General features: G+C 37.4%; 1 protein-coding gene across 2 annotated transcripts in view; it reads right to left on the bottom strand.

Annotated features, from left to right (window-relative positions):
- Window positions 1-13,670, bottom strand: part of SNX2 (sorting nexin 2) — a 31,415-nt gene that overhangs the window by 14,212 nt on the left and 3,533 nt on the right. For both annotated transcript variants that reach the window (XM_033084726.2, XM_033084727.2), the window contains exons 2-6: window positions 8,857-8,974; window positions 1,956-2,119; window positions 713-779; window positions 460-503; window positions 208-349 (exon numbers count right to left, since the gene is read on the bottom strand). In XM_033084726.2, the coding sequence (XP_032940617.1) occupies window positions 208-349; window positions 460-503; window positions 713-779; window positions 1,956-2,119; window positions 8,857-8,974 (535 nt within the window). The remainder of the gene's footprint in view (window positions 1-207; window positions 350-459; window positions 504-712; window positions 780-1,955; window positions 2,120-8,856; window positions 8,975-13,670) is intronic.

Below are 13,670 nucleotides of genomic sequence, written 5' to 3'. Positions count from 1 at the left end.
CAATGCATTAAGAGATATCCCTCTCATTATCAACACCAGTCTGAGTTAGGAAGAGGCCATTACATATCTTTCCAATTTAATAGGAACTTTTTGAAAATACAGAACACAAAGAATATTTCTACCACCTGAGAAGAAGCAAGCAGTATTTATGCAGAAGAGTAATTTGTATTCACTATTTAAATGTCACCTAATTGGAACTGCACTTACCTACAATACTTTTTTCTGGAGCTGGAGGCACAATATAACCAATATGCATGTATTTTGTTGCTAGTTTGCTGTGCAGGCCAAGAAAATCACTGAATCTTCTTTTAACAGAGAATTCATTTTTGTGGAATATTGAAAGTGATGTCTTAAAAAAAAAAAATCGTTGTGAATTACTGATCCTATAATACAATAATACTAATAATATACTAATCATTATAATACAAAGTAGTCAGAAAATTTTGTTGCACTTCCTACCTTTGTTGTTACTCTGTATGCCATATAAGCATTCATGCCATCTCCTGTAAGAAAATTGAAATCCTTATCCCAGGGCAAGGTAGTGTAATCCTGCCATAGACTTTTTAGTCCAAAATATACATTAAATAGATTTCCATTTAGATACTAAAAATTGGCAAAGGAAAACTGAAGAGGAAATCATGCTAAAATCTAAGAATAGTCTTCAAGGAATAAGACAGTCTACCATCTGAATTTCTAGGGTCAAGGAACTTACCAACTTTCTCTGGGTCTGATACATTGATTTCTATATCAAACATATCTCCATTTGCTTCCTCTTCAATCTAGGAAAAAGATACACATTTAACACAGTAACGGACATCCATATTATGTATGGGTACAAGGATCAAGACAAAGAGGAAGGAAAAGAGTCAGTATGTTTATGTAATTATGAAACATTTCCAGTCTCCAATGTTAATATACCTTCTAACAATGACTGTGGCTGCAACCAAAGCTCTCGTGGCGAACTTGGTAATGCTAAGTTTACAGTTGGACTCAACAATCCTAAAGGTCTTTTCCAAACTAAATGGTCCAATGGTTTCAGTTTTAAGCCCTACTGCTAAAGCTTTCAGTAGAGCAGACTTAGGAGTCTCTTCCTTGTATCACCTACAATGCCAACACACACTGTGATTCATAACCACTTTCATTTGCAACGCTTCTATGCGCCTCTAATCAAAGGACAGATATTCCTTTTCATTAACAGTATCTGTAGCAGAAGAGTTTTGGAAGGAAAAAGCAACAGATAAAAAAATTTCTGATACTTGTTCTTCCAGAATTTCATAATCTTTTATGTACTATACCTAAGTTTGATAAAAAGAGAGAGCTTAAGAAATACCATGGCAAAAGGCACAGTACCAGGGCTGAAGGGAGCAAAATCAGAATCAAATACCATCACCTGGTACCTGGGGAAGTAGGCACCATTGAGTCACAGGTTGTTTGCAAAGTCACTGTCTAGTAAGAGAGCTCCCTAGATTGAATGGCATTCAGCAATGTCCACACTTTGACTGGAGCACCAAATGTAAACAGCAATGTTAAGACTACAGTTGCTCTCAGCTCTTTGTTAGCACACAGGATAATACTAAAAACTGCTTGTTCAATTTCCCCCTTAGGAACAGCTTCAGAAATACAAGCAGAAACTGTAACATACTAGTTAGAATTATTTTACTTTAATAACATTTCTCATATATCAAGTTCAAAGCTTACTTCTACACACACTGTTAAAGTATCTATTCTGAAGGAATAGAACATCTTACTCCTAACACTATCTACTTCAAACACAATCACACCAGTAGTGAATTCTTACAGTATTTCATGAGCCAAATTCACATTAAACCTCCTTTGCAAAACAAACAGCAAGGTATAATGCCATGCATCAACATTTAGAAACTGGCATTTTAAAACAAGATAAAACTTAAAAATGCAAATGAAACATTTCTATAGTTTAGAGGTTTACAGCATACCTCTTCTCTGGATCTATCAAAAATCACTGGGGCTGTTACGCTTTTCGACTCCATTCTGGGAGCTATTAATGCAGTAGGTGTTACAGGAGTGACTGCAGGAGTAGGTTCTGGTGAAAGTATTGGGTCCCTCTCTGGACTGTCCAATGAAACTTCTTCTGTTGCTTCTAGATAAACATTTTGAGTTAGCAACAAATTTCCTAGCAACACAGATGTATATGCATCACAAAGACAACAAACATGCATGATAAAGAATGATGATAAAATAAATAGGGCCCATTTGTCTAGGATAAATTTTTTCAATACCTAGCTAAAACCTGATATGACATTTGGGCTTGTAGTGCAGAATGGGTTAAATTAAGATCAACATTGCCGTTTTCTTGTATACTGTTAAGTAAAGAGTCCTTTGAAGTAGTCACAAGCCACAAATCATTTATTTCTGAATGACATATTGTGAACATTAATTACTTTTTTTTTAACCACAGAAGCAGCTCTTTTTCATCACCTGTTTTGCACTGTGAACAACAGCTGATTTAGTCATATAGGCTGCTCTAAAAATCTCACTAAATGGTTTTGACCACAGGCAAACTACACATTTCCTGGGTATACAGAAGTTCCTTTTCCAGTTAAAGTGTATGAACAATGCAGCATTCTCACGAGACATGCATTTTCAAGAATTCCAGTCTCTTAAAAGATAACATGGACCACAGAACAGTAATTTGACACAAAAATTGAGCTTCCAATAGACCTCAAAACCTTTCATAAGCTAGACTTTTGTGGGTAGTACTTACCAAAGAGGTAAAAAGGCATTAAACCACAGCAGATACTCATTCTGGTTTGAGGTTAAAGTTTACTGTCATAATTTTATTTTGGAGCATATCACAGAATTGTTGAATTTGGAAAGGACTTTTGAAATAATCTAATCTAACCTCTCTGTTCAAGCAGAGCTCTAGCTAGAACCAGCTAAAATGGACCACACCCAGACGAATTTTCAACATTTCCAATGAAGAAAACCCACCTCTTCCTTGGATAACCTGTGCAAGTGCTTGACCACCCTCACCAGCAAGAAAAAAAACCCCTAAGCCAGCATCACCCCCTCAACTCACCAAAGACAAACAATCAAAAATGTAAGATTTGTCTTATGTATTGTCTGGTTTTCAGCATGTAGGCATTGCCTCCTGTTCCGTCAGCAGGCACTACTGAGAAATCAGGCTCCCTTTTCTCCATTCCCGACGATCCACTATTTATACACACTACAGGATCCTCCTCACTCCCAGCCCCTACTCCAGGATGAACAGCACTAGCCTTCTCAATCTTTTATGCTATACCCTTTATGGCCTCAGTAATCTTCACAGCCCTGCACTGGAATCACTCCCATCTGTCCATGTGTCCCTTGTATCAGATAGCTCAGACCTGGACTCAGCACTCCAGGTGTGGCTTCAGTGGGGCTGAGCCAAAGGGAATGATTAATTCACCCAGCCTACTGGCATTGGTTTTCCTAATTTCATATTACAGATTTTCATAGTATTTTCAAACTAAAGTTAAAAACAAGCACCTCATTATATTCTCCATTTTTAATATGAAAAAAGAATCTAAAGCCTTTATTTGAAAAGTAATTCTTTTCACAGCATTGCTTTATTCTGACTGCTAAATCTTAAAGAACATAAACATCTGCTAATGCTGCCTTTCCTCAAATGCCACAAGAAGGACACTGCATCTCAAATCACTAAGGAATTTTAACTCAAAACCTGAGATCAGGTGGAAAATCATGCTGAGGCAGTTGCAAAAGAGCTTTTAGATTGGCAGAACAGTAGTATTTCAACAAGAGGCAATTCTTTGGTGGCTAGCAGCATTCAACATATGTTATACAAACGAATATGTCACAGAAACATTTCTCAAAAATATGCACATACATGTGTAACACAGTATGCTATACACAAACGTCTCACTTTCATTAGCTGAGAACACAACCCTCTTATTTGTAAAGTATAACTTCATGAAAAAACTGTGAATTTAACATAAGAAAGTAGCGTGGCTATCAGATGAAACAGAAGCACACTTCTCCAGGACTCCTCTTTTTCAGACTTGTATCCACATACCCATTTGTACCATAAAGTGGTCTAGGTTGTGTATCAAATTAATTCCAAGCAGCATTGGCAAATTTTTAAAGCTACTGCTTGGCATGTTTTTATTTTCCTGAAGAAACTTACTCAGAGAAAATAGATGTTTGTTTGATAGCAATAGGCCAGTTATTTTAGGAAGAAATGAGAATTTATGCCATTCTCCCTCTTGTTAACTCTCACTGGAGGTTTGGCATGCCTCCAGACATTATGCAAATCTGTAAGCATGACATGGAAAAGATATGAAGGGGATGATGGGACTGAGTTGGGAGTCTGATGATGGGACAGGGAGAAAGTTACCACACTTTCTGTTTAAAACAAAAATATTCAAGGATTCTGAAAGGAAAAAGAAGCCTTAGCTTTATATAAAACAGCAGGCTCTTAAGTCTAGCTATTTTTCCCGCTCAGAAAAAGCAGCCTTCAAGTAGTTTATGAGCTGAAGATCTATTTCTCATGAAATAGGTTTCTTCTGATGAACTCTGGCAATTATGCTTCATACATATATCCATTTACTTTGAGGAATCAGATTTTCAGGGTCTGATTAAAAGGTTTTATTGATAATTCTTCTGCTTGTTTTACAGGTATGGGTTTTTTTCCCCATGTAAACATTCATTTGGTAGGCTTCACAGTACAAATTATGGCACTTTCAGAAACATTTGCTTAATCTATTAATTTTAGATCTTCACCTGAAAACTTAGCATTAAGTTGTGGTTTTGTGGTATAGCTGATTGTTGGCTTTGGGTTTGAGAGGTTTTGTGTGCTTGTGTGGGTTTTGTTGGCTTTTTAAAATATTAAGTATCATTATTAGCGTGAAAATTGAAATCTACATGTCTTCTTTTCCAGGTTAGTTCTCAAGAGCTTAAGTTCTCACCTAAAGAGGCAAGGTAACTGCTCTGTACAACTTTTGGGAGGAAAATATTGAGACCCAATACTTAATATCAGCTATGGGAGTTACCAGAACATATTAAAACTCCCACCAATCTAACAGTGCATACTGCCATACATAAGTATATACTTTACAATCCACAAACAGTCTTTGTTAGGGATAGCTGTCAAGTTGCTTAGCTCCAAAAGAATGTGAAGATATGTCATTCTGCTGTAGGACACAACTACATATGCATAATTAATATTCGACAGCCAGCCACAACAAGTTTCTATCAACAGTCAAGCATGGGCCTTAATCTCAGCATTACACAGATCTTGTGTCTTTATTTTTCACCAGCAGTTTTTGCAAAATATCATCTTAGAAAATGCAAGTTTTCAACTCCTCACTGGCAGCTCCCTTCAGTTATTTTTACTAGTCACACTTCCAAATGTCTGACCTTTAACATTCTGACATAGCTTGAATGATTAAATTGGTTTATTATCTTTGAAAGTTAGCCCATGTGAACATATAAATTTGGAAGTAAACTTAAGCAGAAGCTGTTATGCAGAACAGAGGACAAGCTATTAATAAAGGCCTCTCTGGGCACAGCAATATTTCAGAGACTTAACTGAACTGACTGTAAGAACTACTACACCCAAGTCATAGTCCATGACCCTTATTGTTAGATCAGAAGCACTAAGCATAATCTCAATGAGAACAGAAACAGTTTTAACACAACAGACACTAATATGACCACCTTCTGACTTCAAAACTGTAGATTCATACGCTTTCATGCAGTTATTTCTTGCAAAATAACTGAACCAGCAGATTCTAAAAACAGCAAGGCATTTGCACAAACTCTGTACAATCAGACACATTACATGACAACAGCCTGACAGACACCATCAGCTAGAAGCTTTTCTATTTGGATGGGCCTGAAAAACATATCTTGTTTTGATCAGAGGATTATCGTCTCCTTTTCCATCTCAAATCCCAAGAAAAAAGCCTAGACGGGAAACAAAAGCCCTACAAAACCAAACAACACAAAACCCCATCAAACAAAAAAAAAGCAACCCAATGAAAACAAGCATCACTCCAGCCTGCAAACACAGTGACTTTTTCTCAGGACACAATAGCTAGACACTTCCATAACATGATCCATTCCCAAACACATTTCACGGCTGAAAAAACAAAATAACAGTAATCTTTTATCCAACAGAGGAGATGAAAAATTATAGTTTCCCACTTTTTCGAAGAAGGTCTTGCACTTACTTCCATGAGCACTAGAGACAGAAGGCACAGACAGCTATGCCCTTCCAGGGCACTCCATGGCATATTTGTGTAGTTATACACTGAACTTTGGGTCAACATTTTGGAAGACTAGTTCAATATCTAGCTCTTTACTCCTCAATAGCAAGTTATTGACAACTAAGCTTTAAGATCCAAATTCCTCAAGATATACCTAATCCTGCCTCATTTGAAGTGCTGACCATTATGGTCTCTGCATGTAAGAGCTCTGTGAGGTAAGATAAAGTAATTCTTCTGGCCAAATAATCAACATCATGACCTTTATTCTAGGGGTGAAAGATTTTAAGTGGGTCAGTTTGCTTTGTCATAGAACCAAGAACCACAACAAAGCAGCAAAATTCACTGATCTCCAATGACAGAAAGAAAACTTATTTCTCACATTTCTGAAACCCTGTTTTAATAGTTCAGTTATGAGTTGCCAGAGACAAAGTAATGAATATCTATATTGTACATATTATTCTGTAGCTGCCACAGAAACATAATAGCAAAGAGGTTTTAAGCATAATGAAAGAAGCCCAAACCATTTCCCTGGTTCTGTCCTGCATTAAAGCAGTAGAGAAAATCTGTACTGCTTCATCTCCTTTTCCATTATGTTGCAATATGAGATGAAACAACCGAAAAGTTTTTCTAAGTCTACAATAGCTAGAGAGGAATACCATCATCACATTTTTTACAAGTCTGAAAAGCTATAATTATTTCTGACCCTAAAAAATGGCAATCTCTCCTTCCAGGAGCCACAAACAGGATTTCCTTTACCTGGATTTTAAAGTGTCTAGTAATTAAATATGAAGCAACAATAGAAGTTACAAAGCTCTGGAGCTTCATTGCTTTTCCTCTCCACTTAAGTGTTCCTATAAGCTGTGCCAAGTTAAGACTCTTTGGAATTTCAACACGTCAAAGAAAACCCTCTAACATTCACTTTTAAATTAAATTCTGCTTTCCTAGAAAGCCCAACTTATGCAATCATGCTGGAAGCAAGAAATTAGGAATCTCATCTTGCCTTTCTCAGGCTCTTTCTATACTATCTAGCAAAACAGTCCTAAGAAAGAAAAAAACAGTTATACTTGTGAGTGCACAACACTGGAACATAAATTCAACAGTTTTTTAGAATATCTTTTGAAAATGACAGTGACACAAACACAGAAGTTCCTGACTTGGGTTCAACTGCATACAGACTTCTTGCTTAGAACAGGAAACTGTGAAAAACATCATATTTTATCTCATGCTCCACAAATCACATTTGTTTTTTCCTCTATTTGAGAGTATTAGACTCACTCTGTACTATAAATTGAACTTTAAAAGACCAGTCTCAGCTGAGGCAGATGCCTTCAGTTCAGTGCTGCAAGCGTTTAAGAGAATGTCCTACATGGCAAAGCCCAAACTCATTAAATCAATTCCATGTGTTATTCTCACAGCATTCATTTCAGCTGAAACAATCTGGCTGCCAACACTTGTTCCTTCTGACTCCCCTCAATATTTACTCCAGCCTCCTTTTTTCTTAATATTATCCAAAGGAGAATTGGCTTTCTTAAAACATCTACTCCAGATGGCTCTATGGTTACAAAAAGCTGACTTTATATACTGAAGCTAAATAACCAAATTACTGATTAGTACTGGAAAACTTCATTGCTAAAGCACTTATGGTCTTTGTAAGTTATAAAGCAAAAAAAAAAAAGCAAAAAAAAGTAAGATTTCATCTCTATCCTTTATTCCTTTTTTTCTCTTGAAACACTTTCAGTGAGGTACTAAACTAAGCAATACATTTTAACAATGTCATGAACAAACAAGTTCAAATACATGGAAATACAAATTAAGGAAGTTTAGAACAAATGTAATGGGCATGAGTATATATGCACTTACACAAAATAACCCAGAACTAAAGGTTATAAAGTTTGCTTTGGAATGATTACATCAGGTAATCAATGAAGATGAGATGACTGTATTCAAAGCACGGTGTCAGCTTACTCAGTATGAAGTAATAGGGAAAATGATAGTATTGAGATGTAACATTCAGAACCATCTTATGCACATACTACATTCCAAATATTACACCTCCTTTCTTGAATAGTTCACGCTCCTACAATTGTAATTGACAGCAACAATAACCCAAATAGCAACTGATTTATGAAGCTTTAGAAGCATTCTGTCTCTTAACAGCTCACTTATCAGAGCTTTCACATCTCTTTCTAAAGTGTGCAATACTGTCAACTATCAGAGACACAACCATGCACCAGTGAAATTATAGGACTGGCCCCCTGTGCCAGTTTGCTACCTTTCAACTAAAACAAGGAAGAAACATTTGCAATACAGTCTGAATTCTCTTTCCCTTTATAACTGGAGAAAATATTTGATTATGCTTGATTATTAAGTAGAAAACAAGAAAGTAACTTAAGTCATGCATTTCCACACGAACAGATTTGAACATCTTGGATCACAAAATGATAAAGACTATTCTTACTGTCAGCAGAACATGTTAGTGATCAGCTCAACCTTCCCACGCTAGACACAGACAGTACACACCACTGAGAAACTTATAAACAAACTTAACTAACAACACTTTTCACAAGAAAAAAGGGTTTGTGCAGGCATGCTAGAAGAAAATGGTCATTACCAGCAAAGAGGTCTTCTCTGTCACCATCCAGCATGATTTCTGCTGGCTTTGGACCATTGGAGTTTGTGCTGAGGTCTTCTGCAGGAAGACTTGCTGGCTCTGGAGATGAAGGACTTGACTGTTTAAAAAAAAAAAAAGTTAAATAATTATGAGAGAACCAGTTGCCATGTGTCAGTATATAAGAATTATTGCAACATTCTTTCATTTCAAAGAAGCAAAAGAAGATGTACAGAAAGGAAACCCTGTCAGCTATTTCCATTTCCCATTACTAGCACAGCAACAATGAATAAAAGATATGACTAGTCAACAGTTCTTTTAATTTCTTCCTTTGAGAGAAAAAACAATCAACAATTTCTTCAGGTTTAATTAATGTGAAACAAAAGTTGCTACAGAATTAGCTAGAATAATTTTTTTGGCAATGCCAAATGTAATTTGATCATTAGGTTCCTCCTGGAAATGCTTGGCTTTAAATCTGGATTTGTACACAGCAAAAAATCAATAAAGAAATCTCCAAGATATTCTTTTGTTCTAGGATTGAAAAGATCTTGCCATCCAAATAATTCAAGGCTGCTTGGAGCTGTAAGAAATTTCGGCAGCTTTGCAACAGGATTACTGCCACAGAGGATCAGAGAATCACATTGTACTGTACATGGAAGCTGGGCTTGCCACAGATACAATTTTTTAAACTGAAGACTAGAACTTGCCCTGTTGAAGACACTCAGGAAAACCAAAGCAATATTGAAACTGGGCCACCAAATGAACAGCTGGCTTACAAAATAAATATACACATAACTGAAGATCAGTGCTCCAGTTAGGAAAAAGTCTTTCTTGAAGAATTATCAACTGTGTTCACTGTTGTACCACCAGAAAATTTGCAAAACTCACTTCTCGCAACTTCATCCAGGATAGCTAGCTAAGGAGTTTTCAACAACAGCATATTTATTCACGGATGCATGCATGTATTAAAGACACTAGATGTTTAAGGCTACTCTTCAAAAAACACTGTAAATTAGAAAGGATTTTTCTAAAAAGACTGAAGAATTCTGAAAAGTCACTGAAAAGGTCCGTCCAGATTGTATTTTCACATTCATAAATGAGGCAGAGGCAAGAGTACTAGCAGAGAGGCCTTCTTTATTACTTTATGGGGCTTTTTCCCCCAACTTTATGTACAGAGCAGGATGCCAGATGGTCTGGAATATCTCTTGGGTCAGTTGGAGTTACCTGTCCCAGCTGTGTCTCCTCCCAACCTCCCAGGCACCCCCAACTTCCTCACCAGCGTGGCAGCATGAACAGCAGCAAAGGCCTTGCCTCTGTGTAAGCCCTGCTCAGCAATAACAAAAACATCTCTGTATTATCAACCCTGTGTTCAGCACAAATCCAAAACACAGTCTCATGCTAACCAGTGCAAAGAAAATGAACTCTACCCCAGTCAAAATCAGCAGAACCACACTTCAGTTGCAACAACAAGCTGATCCATTGAAATGACAGAAGAGATCACATCTCCTTCCTTTTGACAAAAGCAGCCACTCTCTGAAAAGCCCACATACAACATGGGGAAGCCAGAAACAAACCAAAGTGATGACTAGCAAAAGGAGTAGTCTCTCAAACTCTTGACTGTATATTGCCCTAGAACCTGCAAAGAACATCAAAGAAGAAAAACTGTATGTAGGCAGTAGAGTTCATAACCTTGTGAGGAACCAATCCACTTGTCAAATGAACACTTCTCATCTCCTGTGAAATGAAATGCCAAAATGACCCCACAAGAAACAGAGTGCTCTGGTGTAATAAAGGTGCATTTTGTTCACTCTGTGAAGTATCATAAGGAGACAAAACTATTTTAAATTGTATTACAAGACTTGCAATAATTTAGATTAAATGAGCTAGGAAACGCAAGAAAACCACAGCACTTGACATGATTCAGTATTTTACAACTGATAGTATACATGTGTTACACAGAATAGCCGAAGGTTTTAAGTAATTTCACAACTCAGAAGTAGCATATTTCAGAAGAAATGGTCTGTCTCTCCACGCAATGTTATGCCAACATGCAAATTCAAAACCTTGTATTCCAACTAGAACAGAAGAGCATGGAAATGCTTGATTTCTCAATACTTGTGGTTCAAGAAGTTTCAACTTTTATCAGCAAAAGCAGTTCTTCATTGAAACATCATAGCTACTCACTCCAAACCAGTTTTGCTGCTATTCAGCTTTGAACAGCAATCCATTTACATTTTGATAGACTGGAGTTTTAGGACACAGGGAGTCCGACACTGCTAGAGATGCAGAAAGCATGTAGGTTTGTGCTTGTCAAGCCACTGCCATGAAAAACAACTCTAAGACAGACATTCTCAGGTAAGAAAAGTCTTCCTGAACCCTTGTAGCACATCAGCAAGAGCTTTCTAAGAGTGATACACTTAATTATGCTCTTCCTTAAAGAATGGTGGAAAAGACCCCTTGGAGAATGCTTACACCTCAGCCTACCTTCTCAGTTTTATCAGAAGTAGCTATTTTGGCTACCAGAGGTGATTTTTGACTATACCTTGCTTCTAATCACAGAAGTATTCTATTAGACACAAAATTCACTTTGAACACCTAAATCTGATCAACCTATGGCAAATGTCTGTATGCCTAAAGTTACAACTTAACCAAAGATCAATACAGAGCTATTTCCACTTTAAAGAAAGATAAAGATTCCTCTAAGAATGGCTATAAATACATGCTACTGAGCTGGGAAAGATCCTGTCCAATGGCACTGTTAAAGAAGGCCAATATTTCTGCACTGGATACCAAGGCTCATAGCTGCAGTTAGTAGGGCAGTTACAGGCAGCTTTCTCCAAACTCTGTATGAGAATATTTGCAAACTGAGGACTCAAACAGACCTCATAGGCACCTCAGAAAGCTGAATGTCAAAGCTGATCAGAGGGATATCCCTTATAAAACCATGCTCAGCAAAGCTATGGCAAAGAAGGAGGACAGAGAGGATATCTGGAGTTACAACACTTGCCTAAGTTCACTCCTCTCTTCCTGGAGATAGCTAAGTATAGGCCAGCCCACAGAAGAGGTGAATAAATTCATTATATTGCTTGCTTATGCAACTTTTACTCTACCCATTAAATCCTCTTCACCTCTGTCCACTGGTCTTCTCATTTTTATCCTTCCAACTCTTCTCTCCCATGCCAGGGGAAATCATCAATGCCAGATGGAAATAGAATTCAACAAGTTGACAGGTGAATAAGGTCCCTACCGGCCTATTAGTCTTTCTGTCTCTTTGGTCCTTTTAAACAGCTGTATTCCCAAACACAATGTATTAATTATGGGATTAAATATATTTACTAGGAGTTGTGACTTTACAAGAAAAAGACAATATGTAGAAGCATCTTAAAAATTATTCATTATCTGAACACTGTATCATCTTGTTTAAGAGTTCTGCAATGAAGCATAGTTTCTTCTCTTCAAAATGGACATGGTCCTCAGGGAACTGAAAGAACCCAGCAAGGCCCAACCGTTATGTATAAAAAACTGGGTCAATAATTTGTAATAACCTGACTATTTCACACAGTCACTGGGTCAGAAAGTGCTAGCCAGCCTCTCAAAAACCAAAAAGCACCTGTGCATGCAAACAATAAATTAAGCTGTTTGAATTGCAGTCTTCTATGGATGAGAGCTAAAAGACAGGACCTCAAACTTGCTTTTTTATCTCTACAAAATACAGCTAAAATGGCCGACAAAAATGGTTGTCAAAGGAGTTAGTAGTTAGTGCATTGAAAATCTCTGTATCAGACAAGAAATGGAGATGAGACCAATAAAAACCTCATGGCCCAGACAAATAGCCTTGCTGTTTAGAAACCTAAAACTTATTTACTGCCAAAGGTTCACAAAATGTCACAAACACATCAATTTCCTGAAATGTACACAGCTATGAAATTTCTGAACAAGTCCTGAGCTGAACGTTTAGTGAAGTCTCCAATAACCAAGATACTCAATGGCCAGGACATCCATGTCAGCAGGACAGTCAGGGTCCTGCCTCATCTTTCTTCAAAATAAGTTTCTGGTAAGAAGCCCATGGGCCCATTCCAATTTACAATGTCAACAACAACCTCAATTTTCTGTTCTTTCATTGTTCATTACATTTGGAGGCAATAACCAAGCATTTTACAGCTCTGACTTATGAATAAACAAGAACAAGATCTCGCATTTTCTGCTGGCTGAAGTTATACCTCTAGACATTTGGACATCCTCCTTTCCCTTAATAGCAGGGTACTCCCTAAACTAGCTCTGGTTGCATGAGCCCCTCCTAGCTTCCTTCAGTCAAAACACAGAAGACTGACAGAAGGCGGCCATCACAATATTCTAGTTATTCAGGTTAGCTCACTGTCAAAGGGGGGTTAAAGGAGCTCACAAATCACAGCATGGACAGAGAGAACAAACTCAATGGCACAACAGAGTCATTTGCAGAAAGAAAGCAACCACATCGGAATGAATTTCCACATACTTCCATTACAGGCTGGATTCAACATCAAGCAATGAGACACACATTTTCAGTAGAATGACACCAATTAATCTTGGACACTTAGCTTTCTGCAAAGGTACAGTATAGTATTGGAGGACTTAGTGCTTTCCTCTCTGATATTCCAATGGGAGCTTTACTGCTTCCTCAGTAATGGCCACTGTTAAACTGAATGGATATCATTAAAGTCATCTGGACTTCTGTGGCTATCTAGTGTTTTGCCTCATGTGCAAAAACCAAATGGTTATTGCAGATCTTTGACATAAACTGATCAACTGGCAATGAGATTATTACACACCCTGCCCTA

The sequence above is a fragment of the Catharus ustulatus genome, chromosome Z (assembly GCF_009819885.2).
Source record: "Catharus ustulatus isolate bCatUst1 chromosome Z, bCatUst1.pri.v2, whole genome shotgun sequence".
Taxonomy (NCBI): domain Eukaryota; kingdom Metazoa; phylum Chordata; class Aves; order Passeriformes; family Turdidae; genus Catharus; species Catharus ustulatus.
Note: the sequence above shows the minus strand (reverse complement) of the source record. Positions and strands in the feature narration are given on the sequence as shown.